This window comes from Amia ocellicauda, chromosome 6 (genome assembly GCF_036373705.1).
Source record: "Amia ocellicauda isolate fAmiCal2 chromosome 6, fAmiCal2.hap1, whole genome shotgun sequence".
Classification (NCBI taxonomy): domain Eukaryota; kingdom Metazoa; phylum Chordata; class Actinopteri; order Amiiformes; family Amiidae; genus Amia; species Amia ocellicauda.
The window spans coordinates 20486116-20503327 of NC_089855.1; the positions used below are offsets into that span (position 1 = coordinate 20486116).

The window sequence follows — 17212 nt, forward strand, 5'->3', positions numbered from 1 at the left end:
TGCTGAGTCTAGATAGTCTAAAACAGATCTATTTAATTACCTAAACTGCTAAGAAAATAAATCTAATTTCAACAATATATACGCATATTAGTATATTACTTAAGATCTTTTTGTGCCATACAAATTGATACGAAAAATTCTAGGCAAGAACAAACAGATTCTGGAGAAAGAAGTGTTCATGGTGAAAGAAACATAAAACTACACTACCAAGAAGGTGTTAAAGACATAACTTGTGCAAATCCACTGTCTGCAAGCAGAAAGGCCAGGTTACCTTGATCTTTGCTGTGTATTCCCCTCTTCCTCCAAAGAGCCCAAGTCCTCCCAACAGGATATCTGCATCTGCACAGAAACGAATGGCTTCCACAGAGTGGGCCGAGTACCCCCAGCCACCACCATGACCTACAAAAGCAGAAGTTGAATAAATGCCCTAGATGAACGGCAGGAGTCGGCACAAGTGTGTTAGCTGATACAATTTTCTACAGAATTCTCGGTTCAATTTTCCAGGCAAACGTAAACCGTCACATGGCCACAGACGGAAATGTAGAAAAACAATAAATCACTACAATTGAAATTGGTAAGATAACAAGGATTCATTATTTTTTAATAATGTTTTATGAGCAATTCTTACGAACATCAACATATCACTTTGGGGAAAGACTTTCCTTTTCAATGCATTTTGCTAATGCAAACACTCACTTTCAAACCGGTTGACTACACTGTAATCTTCTTTGGAGTACACTTTCATCACAGCCTGAGTCTCCTCCTCTGTACTGGCCACTCCCATTTTGAGCTCCTGCATGGCAGCCAGGGTGTCCAGACATCCTAAACATAGAAAGGATCAATCGATATATACAGTGAATCATTTTTATTACAGAAAAATAAATATATTTTTAACACCTCTCCTGAATTACTATGGAATACCACAAGACTTCTTACATTTCTTAGCCTAGTCAATTATCCTCACAGGGAAATGCAGCTTAAATAAACAAACCTAGGTGCAAGTTTAGCAAACGCATCAGCCAACAAACACAGACATTAACCCTCACGCCCATAAGAAATGACCTCGCTGGCTGAGTGTGCATTAGCGTACCTAGAATATGCAGTGCGCCGTGAGACCGCGTTGTGGTGGCGTGTGAACCTGCTGGCAAAGCGAGCTCTGGGCTCAGGATGCTGCACCGTGATTGGATATCTGAAGCCGAAGGAATCCTGGCATCAGCGATCACAGCGTTATAACACCACATCTCCCTGGAGGCCGGCAGGAACCTGAGAGAGCGGGAAATTATTGGGAACGGCCATGCTTGGCAAAGGAGCAGGGCAAAGCAAGACCAGGTTTTGCTTCTGTGGTTTATGCATTTATATTGTGGATTGGAGTACAGTGAGATTTTTTTTCCTTTTGACTCATGTTGCGTAAGTTATCGACATACAAAACTTTGATAAGTGTTTTGATCAATATACGTACACTGGGATATAAGTTTTATACAATTTAAATGAAAGTAAGGTGAAGCAAAAAAAAAAAAAAAACAGGCAATGCTGGATAATGAGAAAAGAAGCACATTTTACACATTTTGAGATAAGCTGTATTAATAAATATCAAGTATATGTATGTGTAACCAAAGCATAAGTTAAAACCATACAAGGTGCTATTGATGAGCAACTAATTGTATGACCGACCTCCAAATCACATCATAGACTGGATCCAGACACACTCCAAAACCCTGCAGGTCCTCCTGTTCAGAGTCATTGAAGGTCCTGCAGCTCCCATCCACCTTATTGATCAACAGGCATTTGAAGGGCGGTGGTTCTGATATCGATGCTGGTACTAAGCCTAAATGATTAAAAGGCAGGGATTACACTTTTTAAAATGCCTAAAAACTATGAAGCATAGACATTGGCCTAAAAATGCATATATTTAAGTTTAGAAAGCAAAAAACGCACCGATGATATGTTTGCTGGCAAAGATTTCAGAGGTGGCCAGGACATGAGAGTTTATAAGGGCTTCATCGATCCTCAGGAAAGTCTGGTCTCCACTGGCTCCAATCCAGGTAGCTTTTCGCCCATACTTGGCTCCAATGTTCGGCATGGGTGATGGCTTGGCATTCCAGAATGGCATCTCTAAAATCGGCCGTCCGAGCTGTCCTTTCTGGAACATCCGGGATTAAAGACAGGTCATTTTCCCAGGCCCGTTTCCAAATACCGTATTGAATCAGACCTATTCACTATCAATGTCTGTGCACTCTGAATGAGGTGCAGAGCTTTAAAATCAATTTTGCTTATTTAGATGCGTAATAATATTGGTTTTCAGGAGGCTTTAAACAGGTTTAACAGAATATAATCAAGTGAATTTGTTATTGGCTGTACTGCAAAACTGCAATCAAAACATCTAAATTTATTCACAACACGAATTAAGTGGCCCTTACAGAGAAACTCCCAAAAGTGAAGACTTGACCATCCATCAGCAGCACAGCGGTGTGGTTGCTCCCAGCAGTCACGTGTACACTGGGTCCTGGTAAAGACTGGACCAGTGTTGGAGATCCCCTGATGAGACAAATTTAAAAAATGAATATACATTAATACAGGAAATCTATAAGATTCCATTGATTCCACAGTATGTATGAATGGAGGAGAGAATCTGAGTCTATTACCTTGAATTGACATCTCCGTGGCCAAGCTGGCCATGCTGCCCATAGCCAAACGTGTATACATCTCCATTCTCCATCAGTACCACTGGAAAAAGACCAACATGTAAGACATACAGCTGAACATACTTTCTTTCACAGGCATGTTATACTGACATGTAATTTAAGAAGCACAATATTTGCACTGCTTTACAAAGATGTGTCACGATTTTCATTAATTCATCTTTCTGTTGTTTGTTTGTCTATAATTATTAAGGGTAAGTTCATTTCCCTATGAAAGGCATACAAGATGAAATACTGTCTTGAAATCATGACCTGAAAGGTTGACATACCTGAATGGTGGAAGCCGCAGCTGACCTGCACAGCACGCAGTTCACAGTCGAAGCGCACAGACCCAGGGGGGTAGGTGGTAATTTTGCTGGCATCTTTGTCTCCCCGCTCCCCGCTACCATCTACATAGCAAATGAAAAACAGTCAGAGACTCTGAGGCCAAGCGGGATGCGGAGTGGACACAGGACACAGACAAAGCTACTGCAACTTTACAAAGCTATGAAACGATAGGTGAAGATTTGTCAGGAGCTGCAATAGCTGATGAACTCTGCAAACCTGTAAAGAGAAGCAGAACTTTACACTGAAAAACAATTGTGTGAAAGAGCCATGTACGTGCTATATAATTAAATAAATAAATAAAATAAATAATGAGATACCTTAAGGGTCACATTAACATAAACCACAGTGCTTCAGTTTTTCTCTGAAAATCTTAAAATAAACTATCATCTCCAGATTCAAATGTTTAGTGTGATATGAGTTGAAGTGTTAAATGCTTCTTCCTTTGCAGCAGAAACTGTTACTAGAACTTAAATGATTTTCACACTATGGATGAGATCATTTCAGCGGAGTTTGCCCAACACTAAAGCTAAAACCTCTGACAATAGAGTTTGTTTAAATGAAACATCATAGTTCAAAGCATATTTGTAGTAATACATGAACACTTCCAAACTGCTATAGTTGGCAATATATCAAAGTACTAATGTTGTAAACAAAGAAAGGAAAATCAGAGCAAAGAATATAAACATCAGTGACTTTGCAGAGAGATGGTCTTCATTAATTATGAAAGTCTATCCTATGTTTTGAAACCTGTATTTGATAATCCTCACAGTATAGGCACAGAAAATAAGGAAGTTTATAAAATGATCTGCCTGACAAATATCATAAGGCAGAAATGAGTAAACTATCTTTTCAAAAGAACATTTAACGGTATTAGGGATTCCATTTTATGATTTAGAAGAATACAGGAATTTAAATAAGCAAAACATTTTCTGTAATGGTGCCAAAGTTAAAGCATAACAAAAAAGCGTTCAAAACATTTGCACTCTTATAATATGCAGCAAAACTTGAGAAGCAAAAAAAAAAAAAAGTGAACAATGTAATTTCCTCTTTCTGTGATGGAAGGCCACACTTACACTCTGCTTCATGTGGTGTTCTGCTCAAAACAATCTCCACTAACATGGTTCACAGCAGGATTGCTGAAGCAGGTTTCAAATGAATGGGCAGGCCATTTCAGCACTTGCTCACAAAATAACAGATTCTCATGTTCAAACTACACTAAAATCAAGAAATGTATTTATAGTATATTTTTCTTTGTTGTGTCTCCTGCTTACATGGGTGTAAAATTTGAGATATTTTATTTAAAGTATAAATGAAGAGAACACTGCTTACTAAAGTATGTCTCTTGCTTCTTTGATGCATGTAAGATGCTTCTTTGACATCAAGGAATGGTCGCGACAAACGTGCATATCTTTAGATATGCATAACAATATATGTACAGATGTCACTTTTACATAGTATTTCTGCTACAGTCTAGCAACCGTAAATAAATTATGTCAATGTTATTTCGCCAGCCTGATGTTTCCTATAAACTGGAGTGAGAAGGTTCCCTTCACAGCACCTACTGGAGATCCACCTCTAACTAAACAGCCTGTGTTTGTTTTTTGTTTTTTTTAGAGCTAAATGTGACCCCCCCATGGCAATGCATGAAAAGTAGTGTGATGACAGGTCTGACATGCAACAAACACAGTGACCTGTAAACAATGTAACACCTCAGGATAGACATCGGCGAAGCTTGCATATCTTCTGAAGTTTAGTATTATCACAGAAGACAAGGGGAAAGTGAAAAGGGAAATGGAGGACTCTACCGATACACTTTTCACATTCATCGGAGAAGATCAAACAAACTTGCATTCAATAAATCGCCCAATTAATGTCAGTTTTGAGTCCAGAAACTGCTGGAATGTCTATATGAGAAGACTGTAATGGTTTCCTTGTCATACTCAAATATATTATATATATATATATATATATATATTTTTTTTTTAGGGGATCCTGACACTGAAAGTACTGTTCTTGCTTTCTCCTGCTAAGAGGAGATACAGAAATATGACAGTATTATGTTAGAGTTGTACATGCCCCTTTGTCTACTTTAAAGTCGTCTTATCCTTTTCATTCTGAATCACAGAAGCACAATGTATATGGTACTGGAATTCAGAATGTAAAATCTGTCACCCAAAGGATAACTGGTTGGAAGAAACAAAACAATTATGCGGTTTTCTTTCTCCTCAGGTAAACATTACACTGGCTATGTTCACATGCAGAGAATTTCTTCAATCCAAATTAATTCATTCCGACTGAAGATTCCGAATGAACGGTTTATATGTACACTAACATAAGGGATGTAATCGGAATATGTTTTTTGCACATGGGTAGAGCACCCTTTAGCATCAAGGTTACTGTGACAACAAAAAGCTCATGCCATTGAAAATTCAGCAGACTCAGCAAAATATACTCCTTGTGCACTTGCTGAACATTAGAAGGCAAGAACAAGAATTAGTTTACCGCAAAGCCAATTTGATTCAAATGATTAGCTTGATTGAGTTTCCACAGCAGTGTTTTTGGATTTAACTACATGATTCAAATTAACAGACATGCGCTGAAAGATCCCATAGTTTCTGATTGAGAAAGTAGTCGGGTTGAAGCGTTTGCATGGCTATTAGATGCCTATATTAACATATTGAAGAGATTATCAAAAGTATACACTACCCCTTTCATTCGGAATGAGCTCACTCTGATTCCAATTCAGGTGTTTATATGAGGGTATTATATTCCGATTGAGCTATTAGTCGGATTATTAATGCAATATTAAGCTCCATGTAAACATAGCCACTGAGACTAGGAACCAAAACAACAAAAAAAGCTTTTCATTTTGCGAAATTATCCAAACCACAGACTCAGTGGACGGAACAGCCGAGTTGGAGGGCGGCTCTGCTCCCATCCTAGTTGTTAATGAAGACCAAAGTACCTTTGTGTTTGTCCCGCTTATGCTTTAGCTGGGCCTGAAGGGGTCTTAGTCTGGCTAGGGCCTGCTCTCGGTGGTGCATAAAAATGGGACCAGGAAATACAAGGGGGCCTGAGGAAAAAGAAACTTTCACATGCATGGGAAAGCTTACAAATGGGAAAAATAATGGTCAACAAACAAGGCAAATAATAAAGAAAAAAAAAAAAACACAAAAACAAGGCAAATAAAATGCACAGAATTTAATAAAATAAAACCATCCACATTTCAAAAGCATTAAAAAGCAGCGATAGATCCCAGGTTGGTTTGATAAACAAGCCTGATCAATCCACTAAAGTTTTACTTAACTTCCCTTGCCACTAAAAGAAGAAAGATAGCATCAGTTAAAGATTAAATAAAAGGAGAACTTTTATTAAAGGATTAATAAGTACTTAAGATGATAACTTCTAAATTAATAACGTTAAAATCTAAATTTTTCTACCTTCAGAAAGGGGTGCTATTGGCAATATGGAATTATTTAGATACATTTTCATCTTTGTTGTCATATCTGCCAATCAGGTGTGTTGTTTGAAGTAATTGGCAACTGGTATCTGTATTTCCCTCAAATTGTGAATATCCAAGGTACTTGGCACACCCCCACCAAATACTGCATAAGCAAATAAGGTGTTTATTTTAAGGGTTTTGTTTCATTACTCAGCATTACCAATAACACCAAGGGGCACTTTCACATTGCTAGTATATGTTCTTTCAATATCAGTTGAATAATGTATGAGAAAGCTTCCATTCTGGTTTCTTTGCTCTGAGGAAAAAAAAAGGAAAAAAATACAACTACCTTCAGGTATATTACTGAACAGAAAGAGGAAGACATACCTCTCCCTTCCTCCAGGCGGTGTCTGCGGTTTATCCTTTGCCTTTTCTCCTCCTGACGTATCTGGATGTGCTCCTCAATGTTCACTCCTGGAGGGACAGGGACAGCTAAAATAAAATGGTTGTGGATTTTGGAAAAAACAAAGACACACAAGATGAATGATGGTGATGACAAAAAACAGACTCATTCTTACATATTTATTATGATGAATGGATGCCTTGCAAGGTGAATTGAATGAACCTCATGTTAAACCAAGATCCACCATGCAGCACAGAACACCAATATGAATATGTATTAGGTGTTAATATCTCACACTTCATTAAATGCTACAAGGCGAATTTTGTTAGTATTTATATAATTACGTTGGTAATATTTAACATTGCACATATTGTTCCATGTTATAATTATTGTACAGGCACCGCGGAGAATTACACTTTTCCAACAGCAAGAAAATCACGAAATGGCAACCTCAGCAACAGAGGAGACTAGATTGCTTCACACTGATCCAGCAGCTTGTTTTGGGGATCGTATTTGCCGGCATGACTCCAACTGAAGGGGGAGGGTAATGCACAATGAGATGGAAGAAATCAAGTTTTACCCAGAAGCAGATCTAACGGGATCATCTCCTTAACGGCATCAAAGATCCCTCTCTGCCTGGCCTCCTGGCCGTCCAGCTCCCTGGCACACGCTTTACAGCAACCACACGCTGAACAGCCGGACTCCCCGGAGCCGCAGCCGCAAATCCTGCACAGAGCATCACACAGAGAAGATCCACTATGAGCTTTCGGTCAGACTGGAGCCCACTGGAGAGTTTTTGAGCAGGGGATGTCAAGTTGAAACAGCCGACGCTCTAAGTCCTAACAGTTCTAACAATATGACAAGCTCGTGAGGCATTACACACTATTCGAGAGGCTGAGAGGCCGGGGAGGCACTTACCCTCCAGGGACCCGGTCTGGCCGGCCGCTGCTCACACAACTGGCACCATAGCCGGTGCAGTCCCCACACACAGTGCACACCATGCACTGATCCAGCTTCCACTTGTGCATGCCTGGAGGACACATCATGGACTTCTCCTCCTTATCGTCCAGCTCCTCCTCCAAATCCTCATCCATCGCTGTGGCCATGTTCTCCACACCGAACCCTGTGTGGCCACGCAACGCACACATATCACCGCTCCACACTGGGCACAGAACAGCACAGAACACTGTACTCAGGATTCATTATTTTTCTATGCTAATGTATTTTGTCTCCATTTAATTTATTTATGTATGTATGGGAGTATAATCTAACCCATAATTTAAAATGTTATGTCCTGGTACTCTAATAATACCATTTTGCAGCATGAATAAGAAACAGCTGTAAACAAACATCTCCTGGATACACTGCTGAGAAATGTCAGCGTACTCTGAATCTCGCCATAATCATACCATGATCCGAACTAAATGTTAGATTGGTCAAACGTTATGCTATATTTTATGTTTCCTGCCTAATAGAAACTGTACATACAAGAGAAAAGTTAAAAATAAATAAATAAATAAATAAAAATACCAGCTTATTGGCAGTAGGATGTGTAAGAAATTACACTTTCTTTCCAGCTGTAAATGGGATTTGACAGGTGCTACAATGTCTTTCACAGAGTCCGAGCTGTACCTTTCCCCGCCTGGCTCATTGATCCAGTGTCCCGGCCACACTGTCCTTTGTTGTTCACCCCAAACGTCCACACCTCCCCGCTCTTCGTCAGCACGCACGTATGAGCCTTCCCCATCGCTACCTGAGTTACAAAGTGTCCTTTCAAGTCGGTTACTTGACCTGTGAGGAAAGCAAGGCAACACATGCAGAGAAAGTTAGAGAACAAATATACAATGAGGAAAGTGGCATGACCTTATGTCTGTAGGGACACTAATGAAGCGCAGATGTAACGTCATAAAGTGAAGAACTACCCACAGTGATGGGCGAGAGAATCCGGTGCTGCTGATGAACAAGTGTACTTACAAGTGCTATCACTGTAGACGGCATCTTTTCCAAACATGTACAGCTCTCCATCTTTTGTAACGATGCTGCTGCTCCCGTTGTTGCATGCTGTGTAGACTGCAGTTTTGCTCTCCAGTTTGATCATTTTCTTGGGCTTATAGGGCTTTGGTTGCCGTCTGCTTTTTGCTACAGACAAAATACAAGCGTTATCAGAGAATCATATTAATGTGTATTACTGCATTACTGTCCTTATGCTGAAATATTGAAACACACCTAAGGCAGTAACTACCACACAATAACACACAAATGTTAAAAGCCAATTTAATTCATACAATCAGAAGAGTATCAGATCAAAGACACAAAATCTTAATGCTCAAGCAAAATAGTTTAAGAAGTCTAGCAAAAGCTAATACTTGATTCTCCGTCTTCGCCTTTGCTTGCAGAGCCAGTGAAGAAGACGCTCCCATCCTCGGCTACCAGCAGCGCGTGAGAGCCATCATGCCCCACGGAGAACTGGATGATCTTGGGGGACTTGGTGATGGGCAGCTCCACCCACTTCCCCGCTGAGGGCCCACCTTGTTTGATCCCCAGGCTCTGGTACTTGCCCGTGTAATAGATCTAAAGAGAAGAAAGAAGATAAATCTCTGACTCTTGCAAACAGAACTCAAAGCCAACACAAACTTTGCAAAAAAAATAAAAAATCTTGACCTCTACTAAAAGACGACGTTTGGTCACCAGCAGCTATTAAATATATTTATTTTTAAGTTGTGATAATTTCATGGACAGTGTGCTGCTGCTCTGTACTAAACATTTTTGTGATATTTTATCACCAGAACAATTATGAGACATATCAAGCACCAGGGAACCTGTGGTTAAAGCCATTCAAATGAAAATTACACTTTCCTGCAGGAAGTTTAAAAGCTAAAAATGCATTCAATATTTATTGAATGCCTATTGCCTATTATACCATGGAATATCTGTGCAATTGCATGTGTTAACCTTGTCTTACAACACAACTAACACAAGTTTACTTTATTGTTTACATGTAAACATTTTGCAGTAAAATGGTGGTTACATAATGAAAGATGCAATAAAATAGTGTCTAATAGCTTTAATGTTAGGCTGTCCAGGAACATCAACCCCTGTACTTTTACATTTAATTTTGCAATTTCATCATCCATAGATCAAATTCTTCAATCCTATCAGATCACAATGACAGAATTCAACAAGTCGAACCAACCACAAATCCCAATTTGGTAAACGTATGCATTCTGTACCCCTTGAAACATTTAACTGTCAAGTTTTAATCTGCACCAAAGGGAGTTTAATAATTCCTTCATCACAGACTCCTGTTAATGTAGGAAGAAAAAAGTACTTCAGATTAGTGTGAATATACACTAATCTTTCATTTTACAATATAGCAATAATACACTGCTAAGCCTTATGGATAAAAATAATCTAATTATTTCCAGTCATTTACCATGTAACTTGCTTCATGAACTGGCTGAATACCATCTCGCCTTGGGGTAAAAGCTGGCATTCAAAGGATTTTAAGCTTGTGGGTATGCACATTTATAACTTGCTCCTCAACAGGCTTATTACCAGTTTTGGACATTGCCCTGAGAGGGTAAGGAATGTTCACATTGAAAGCAGTTTGTGTTAAGTATGCTGTAGAAAACGCTTTCTTTATGATCTGTACCAGACAGGATTGTAGTTAATTCCATAAAGCAGGGACAGACAAATGAGCTGGCAATCTATTTTGTTTTTGACTTCTCATTTTACGTTTGTGCACACAGAGTTGACAAACCAAGCTTATCCCTACACTTCAAGGCTTGACTGAGCACATGGTGAAAGTAAGAGTGGTGTCCTCTGATCCCACAAGCTATGTCAGGTGCCCTTTTCATCTCCTAATCAGTGGAGATAGCCAAAGTAATGAGCACATTTGCAGTAACCTCCACGTTTTCCCTTTTACCAGGTGCCTAATATTCTGTGATTATAATGGTGAAATTAGGCTAAACTACACCACATAATTTTCTATCCCCGGTTCCAGGCAGCCCAGATGACAATTCCTAGACTCTTCCTAGACACACAGGCTCATTGTCTCACAATGGAGGCCAATGGCCCAGATTAAACGGTTTTTGTTTTTCCGTTAACTCAACCTGCCAAAGCACAGCTTTTAAAAACCTTCTCTTCCTGAAAAAGTAAATGTCAAACAATAGTGCTTTTTTTAACATGTGTATTTTCCGGTTTTAATATCCCCCTATTGCTAAATGGCTATATATCATTAATGTTATGACTAGTTTGTTCCTGTTTTACAGCCTATGTCACGTATTTTATATTGATTATTTTCTGCAATGTGTTTACATTTCCTAGAACATGATGTTACAAGTCAACTCTAGCAAAATAATTATGACTTTTACTGAAATCAGAAACAATAACAATACAATTCTCAAAAGATAAAACGTCTTCAGATCTGCAAAAAATCCAGCTCAATTGTATTTTGAGTGAAAATATAAAACAGCTCTCCCTCAGATACAGGCTCCCCTGGTGTCATATCTGGCCTTCGGCCTAGTCTGGGCAGGCTTGAACAACAGCAGCACATGACCATCAGAGCACAGTGGGAATCTCACTTCAGGCAAGGGGTATACAAGACCTACTTGTTCACAAAGAATTTCTTTGACACTATTAAGAGGTCATGAATAATTAAGAGTTTTACACAAAACCATAGATTTTCCAGGCAATGAAGAGGAGGAGGTAGTCTCAAGTCCAGTACCTTTCCAGTTGCAGTTTTCATGAGAGCAAACTCCCTGCCAGCTCCAAGCACTGCAGCCTCCTCATCAAACCCTGTACCTGCAGACACACCAGAGGCAGATGATTAAAGCTGTTTATCACAGGAGAGAAACCGCTGCTCTCAAACTCAAAATGGCAATTTCCAGTCCTGCTGACTATTTATTTTTCGTGATGCCTGATCAACTATTAGAAAAGAGAACTGAACTCTAATTAGGGTGCTCCCAGCTCTTAAATTTAACTAAAGTATGCACTTAATGCACAGGCATCCAACATGAGGCCAAATGCAGAACACCTTTTTTATTTTTTTATTTGCTACCACACATTAACTAGTAGGCCATTTGGGCCTAACCACCTGCCGACCACCACCCGTGACTACTTGCACGCAGGTGTCATGGTAGCAGGCTATACTTAATCATTATTATCAATACAAACTTAATGCGGTCCGCTCACATACGGGTTCAGATCATATGGCTCACTACTGAAAAAACTTGGATGCCCCTGACTTAAGGGCATACCCTGCACTTCAAAACTTTTTTGTTTGACTAAGGGCAAGAACACAGTACAGACGCAAAACTATTTCCTGCCAATAATGCATAGGAAAGCCCCAGTAAATGCCAAGTGGATGATGCAATCTTCTATAGAGTTGAGGGTATTTATATGCAGTGTTTAATAGAGAACTGGAAGACAAGGAGGTTTATGAGTGAAAAGTGCTCCAAAACAGTAGGTCAGAAAGAGTGAAGTAAGACAATGTACTTTCACAACATTGAAAAAGATACATTTACAAAGACTACATAGATTGCCATTAACTAAATGGTGGATAGTTTTTACAGAGAAAAAAAAAAGTATTTATATTATTATATTATGATTATATTATTAAACCTTTTGAAAATATATATCATTTGCTCTTTGAAGAATAAGCAAGGCAGAAAATAGAAAATGAATAAACAAGAAAACAGTAATATGAAGATTCAAAGGTAATTTAGAGTAATATATGGACTTAAGGCGTTAGGATCAGATGAGGGACAACAATGAGAAGCGAGGTCATCTTACTGATAATGTGCAGGTCTTTCTCCAGGTCGAACAGGGAGATGCCGCACGCATGCAGACACTTTCGCGCCAGTTTCAGCTGGAGCTCCTGCTGCAGGGCTGGCTCGGTGCTTGTTGCATAGATTCGCACCACAAAGCCATCCTGAAATCCAACAAGACATTGACAATCACAGACTGGTCTCTAACGATAACCACAGACTTCAACTCTGCCTACTCCAGCACAGAGCTCCACTGCAAACCCATGCACCCCAGCAGAGTTAATCTGCCTGGCACTATCTGGAGTTGCGAATTAAAACGGAGAGCTGCTCACAGAATTCCAAAGGCCTTATTTGCAGGCAATTGTTAAGCACATTATTTCAAAAGTAGAGGTTGTATGAATTTTGAATTTGAAATGTACACCGCCCCCCTCTCACCCCACTGACTTCTTTCTGCATAATATCATCTCCCAGTAAGTGGAATATCTTTCAAGAATTAATCAGTTGCAGAAAGAAGCCCCTTAGACGGCTTCCCAAGCACACAATCTTGTGGAAATTGAGGTACGGATGAAACATAAATCCATGAATTCAAGACCAGCGATGTAAACAAATAAAACATTGATGTATGTGTGTGGGTGAGTGCGGTGGGGAGATGTCACTTGAAATGACTTGACTATAGCATAACCGTCTACAAAATAAACCATAAAGTATGTTACACAATAAATTCCAATCTTGACTACCATAGATTTCAGTCTAACAGTGGAGTACAAGTTATCTGAATGTCAATAAACGGTAGTGCCTAGAGCATTTTTCTTCTCTCTTTCTTAACCTCCACACAGCCCAGAATACAGACCATGTTGACACCAAGATCGCTTGCTTCAGGCTGTCACATAGCAACCTACCAAATCCCTCACTGAAAACCCACCGCTGTCTGGACAGAACTACAGGAGCTCAGGAAAATTAATGTCCTTCTACCTACAGTTTTATTCAGCAGAACTGTGTACTGACAGAATAGAGAGCCCTGGAGTGAAATCAATTATATTTAAAAACTACAGTGCTTTGTAATGATTGACACATTTATGAAAATAAATAAAGAATATGATGTGTACTATAAGCAAGCAGCAGGAATGAATAATTGAAATTCAAAGTTAAACTAGATGTCTATTCTGTATCTGATAATGACAACATATATAATGCTGTTGAATTATACCAATATCCAATTACTTCCATTGCCTCTAGTATTCGTCTCTTGGGTACAGATATCATTGCCGATAAAGGTTAAGGATTAGAAAAACGTTCTCTTTATGAGTAATGTTTTCACATTCGATACAGTGTAAATACGGCACACTGGAGGCAGAAAGTAAGCAAGGTTACTTTGTACTGCCCTCTATACAGAAAAAAAGCATTATACAAAAGACTTAGAAAGTAGTTACAATTTCAGCATAAGCACTTTCAGGTTAATACAAGTTTAAAACTTTGTATTCGCTTACATCTCTGCAAGCTGCAATCTGGTTGATGAACTCTCCATCTGTGAAAACAATGTTCTGTCCATCAGCTTGGAGACCTATAAGGAAGAGGCATGAGATAATGAAACGGTGCATCTTGTCATTTTTAAAATATATTTAAATCAATCATTAATCTTAACTCTCACATAATGTGAGAAAAACGAAGTGTTAGGACACAACACAACAGACAGACAACAAAGTTCCCTAAACTAAGTATCAAGTTACACGATTTCAGTTATGCAAAACTATACAAAAAAATAATAATAATCCTTTGACCAAAAACAAAAAAACAATGACCGTCTAACATAGATATTGGTCACAAAACAAAACACAGGAGGCTATGTGATCTCTTTTACCCTTCCACTGTTTGCTGTAATGTTGGGAGGGTGAAAAAGAGACTGAAGTACTGTTTCACAGATTCTGCGGACTGTGGGGCTCGGACTCCAGAGAGACGTGTTCCTTACCTGGCATGGTGATCGACCCCTCCTGCTCCAGGGTCTCTGGGTTGATCTTGATTGCAGTCATGTTGTGACTGTTCATATCTCTGTACAACAAGCAGCCCTAGTGCAAGGAGAGTAATGGTTACATTAAATTGCAACAAACAAAAAAAAGTCTCCTTTTTTTTTTTTAACCAGCACAACCAAGAAATGTAAAACATGACCATCTTGTGGTAGGAGTTTGTTGTAGTCTTATTAACTCTACATCAAGGTTGCTTGGTTTAATTTGACAGGGCTCTGTGGTGCATTGTAATGGCAATGAGGCAAGGCTTTAACTGAGAACAAATCTGGCCTACTGCCAGTGTTTAAAGGGGACATTTACTTAGTGGATGGTCAATAGATTGTGTAATTTTTAATGAATCCTACAATTACTAGAACTGAGCAATATACCATCTGAGTGAAATTGCCTGATGGGTTCTAAATGGCAAACGTCTTCCCCTTGAGAGTGTAGCACTTACCTGTGCAAATCCCAGCCATGACTTCTTTTCTTTTCGGTTCCTTATGCGTGAAGTAGAATTATATACATGGCCCTGAAAGATGAATCACAAGTCAAGTAAAATAAAAAAAAAATACTACATATTTTTCCCATGGGATGAACTATGTTTTTAACTGAAAAATTCTACAAGACCAAGAAGAGAAATTCATACCCGCACAGTCCCACTGTATCCAGAGCCCACTTTATACAGTCCGTCTTTGCACAACAGATAGAGGAAGGAGCCATCAGACTGCAGAAGGCAGCGCTCATCCTCATCTATGGAGACCTCCTTCAAGACCCATTTGTTCATCAGTGCTGCTTTCTTGATACCATTCCCAAACCAGTCCTGGATCTGGATTTTCCCAACCAGCACGGCCTGGACACTCCTCTGCAGCGCATTCAGAATGGTAGGCACCTTGAGGAAATACATCGGAAAGTTTCCATGATGCCAATTTAATAGATGGAAATGTTCTTGAATTACCATTTACATTCCGGAAGGTTCGGTCACAGTTTGGCGTACAAGGGAGATCACCCATTGATTTTTTTCAAACACAGAAATTGATGAACAGAAAATTGTGCATCTGTTGCTTCCTTCACGCAAGACTGATTTACAAATTAAATGTATGAATGGTTCTCCACTTTTCTCAGGGTTCATGCTTGTCCTTCCTTTACCCGCAGGAGTAATTAGTGACACTCAGTGACCTAGGTACAAATTACAGGCTGAGAGGTAATACAGCAGTCAAGGTTAGGTTGGGGGAGGGTAGTGGGGTGCTAATACAGCAAGTATTCCAGCAAAACAGCTCACACTCAACCATCACTCATTCCCACAGAATACAAAGTCAATACAAGTCTATAACACAGCAACTGTGTTTGTGTCGAACGTCTCCTAACTATACATGTGAAAACAAAAACGGTCTCTTTCGCCTTGCCAGCCAAAATCAGAGAACGCAGAATTGAAGGAGCAGCACCATGCACTACATATTTAGAGGTTTTAATTTCAAAAGCCTATGTCTAACGATGACCATTGTTTTAAAATAAACCACAATGCGGGAATTCGACAAAGCACCAAAAAAAAAAAAAAAAACATTGCGCATGAAAAGTAACTATGAAATTGGTAAAATAATCTAGCTTGTAGGGCAGGAAAACAACATGAGTATGGAGTGACATTCCAGATGGTGGACTATAATTAGTAGAAAACCCAAACAACTTGCACCTTAGCATCAGTTGAGAATCACAGCAAAAACAGAACTTTTACCTCTCCCTTTCTTATTCTTAGGCTAGCTGTGCTCATTAATTCATGCTCCAGTTATTAGTCTCCAAGGCTACCAATACATGACAACCTATAACTGGAGTTGCATGCTTGAATTTGAATTACTCAAAGCCAATAAAAACCGATCGCTAAAGACCACTGGGAGGAAAAAATAAAAATCGAAATTAAGAGACACGGGAGTCTTCGCTGACAAGTTTGCTTCTGGGATAACAGAATCAGATTGAATTATTCACAGAAGCAACACAGCTGAGTTTCCTTTCTGACGTAGGCTCTGCAAGCTGGTACATTTTCAAGAGTACCTATTGAATAGATGTCTTATGTCTGCTGCATCTTAATAATAAGTTTTACAACATCAGCACAATCGTCTTTTAATAATCCACAAATAGGATTTACCAGATTTATAATTTTATACACATTGTCATTTTTATATGAATTTCCTATAGAATCAAGAGACAAATTCTAAGGCAATGTGAGCTGTACATTTTTTCTTTATTGTGCCCTTCTGATATTTTTAAGCTTTTGTTGGTTTGCGGCAGAGAAAGCTTCATAAATCACAGACACAGCAGTTTTCAGATAGTTTAACAGCCATCTATAAACCTCTTAAAAAACCAAAGCAAAACAAAAACCAAAGTAAGGGTCACATAAAGAGGATAGAGATAGTAAACAATAACAAAACATGCTTGATAGTATTACACTGATATGAAACTGGAGCTGTAAACCAATGAAAAATAAAATCATGAGACCATATTTTGCCAGTTTTAATTGTTTTGTGGTTTTCTTTTGCCAAAGTTAATCTGACCAGATCCAGAGGAGTGAAAACCCAAGCACT

The 17212-nt window shown here is 39.1% G+C and overlaps 1 protein-coding gene across 11 annotated transcripts in view; it reads right to left on the reverse strand.

Annotated features, from left to right (window-relative positions):
- The window catches only part of mycbp2 (MYC binding protein 2), an 80903-nt gene that overhangs the window by 42503 nt on the left and 21188 nt on the right, over window positions 1–17212 (reverse strand). For 5 of the 11 annotated variants that reach the window (XM_066706601.1, XM_066706599.1, XM_066706598.1 and 2 more), the window contains exons 6-26: window positions 15286–15528; window positions 15097–15168; window positions 14606–14702; window positions 14127–14200; window positions 12665–12803; window positions 11598–11674; window positions 9238–9442; window positions 8846–9010; window positions 8504–8662; window positions 7790–8033; window positions 7452–7597; window positions 6856–6960; window positions 5992–6114; window positions 2969–3088; window positions 2643–2724; window positions 2418–2535; window positions 1936–2140; window positions 1672–1825; window positions 1091–1263; window positions 697–822; window positions 272–399 (exon numbers count right to left, since the gene is read on the reverse strand). In XM_066706601.1, coding sequence (XP_066562698.1) covers window positions 272–399; window positions 697–822; window positions 1091–1263; window positions 1672–1825; window positions 1936–2140; window positions 2418–2535; window positions 2643–2724; window positions 2969–3088; window positions 5992–6114; window positions 6856–6960; window positions 7452–7597; window positions 7790–8033; window positions 8504–8662; window positions 8846–9010; window positions 9238–9442; window positions 11598–11674; window positions 12665–12803; window positions 14127–14200; window positions 14606–14702; window positions 15097–15168; window positions 15286–15528 — 2955 coding nt within the window. The remainder of the gene's footprint in view (window positions 1–271; window positions 400–696; window positions 823–1090; window positions 1264–1671; window positions 1826–1935; window positions 2141–2417; window positions 2536–2642; window positions 2725–2968; window positions 3089–5991; window positions 6115–6855; window positions 6961–7451; window positions 7598–7789; window positions 8034–8503; window positions 8663–8845; window positions 9011–9237; window positions 9443–11597; window positions 11675–12664; window positions 12804–14126; window positions 14201–14605; window positions 14703–15096; window positions 15169–15285; window positions 15529–17212) is intronic. The other 6 variants (XM_066706602.1, XM_066706593.1, XM_066706596.1 and 3 more) reach the window with 4 other exon arrangements.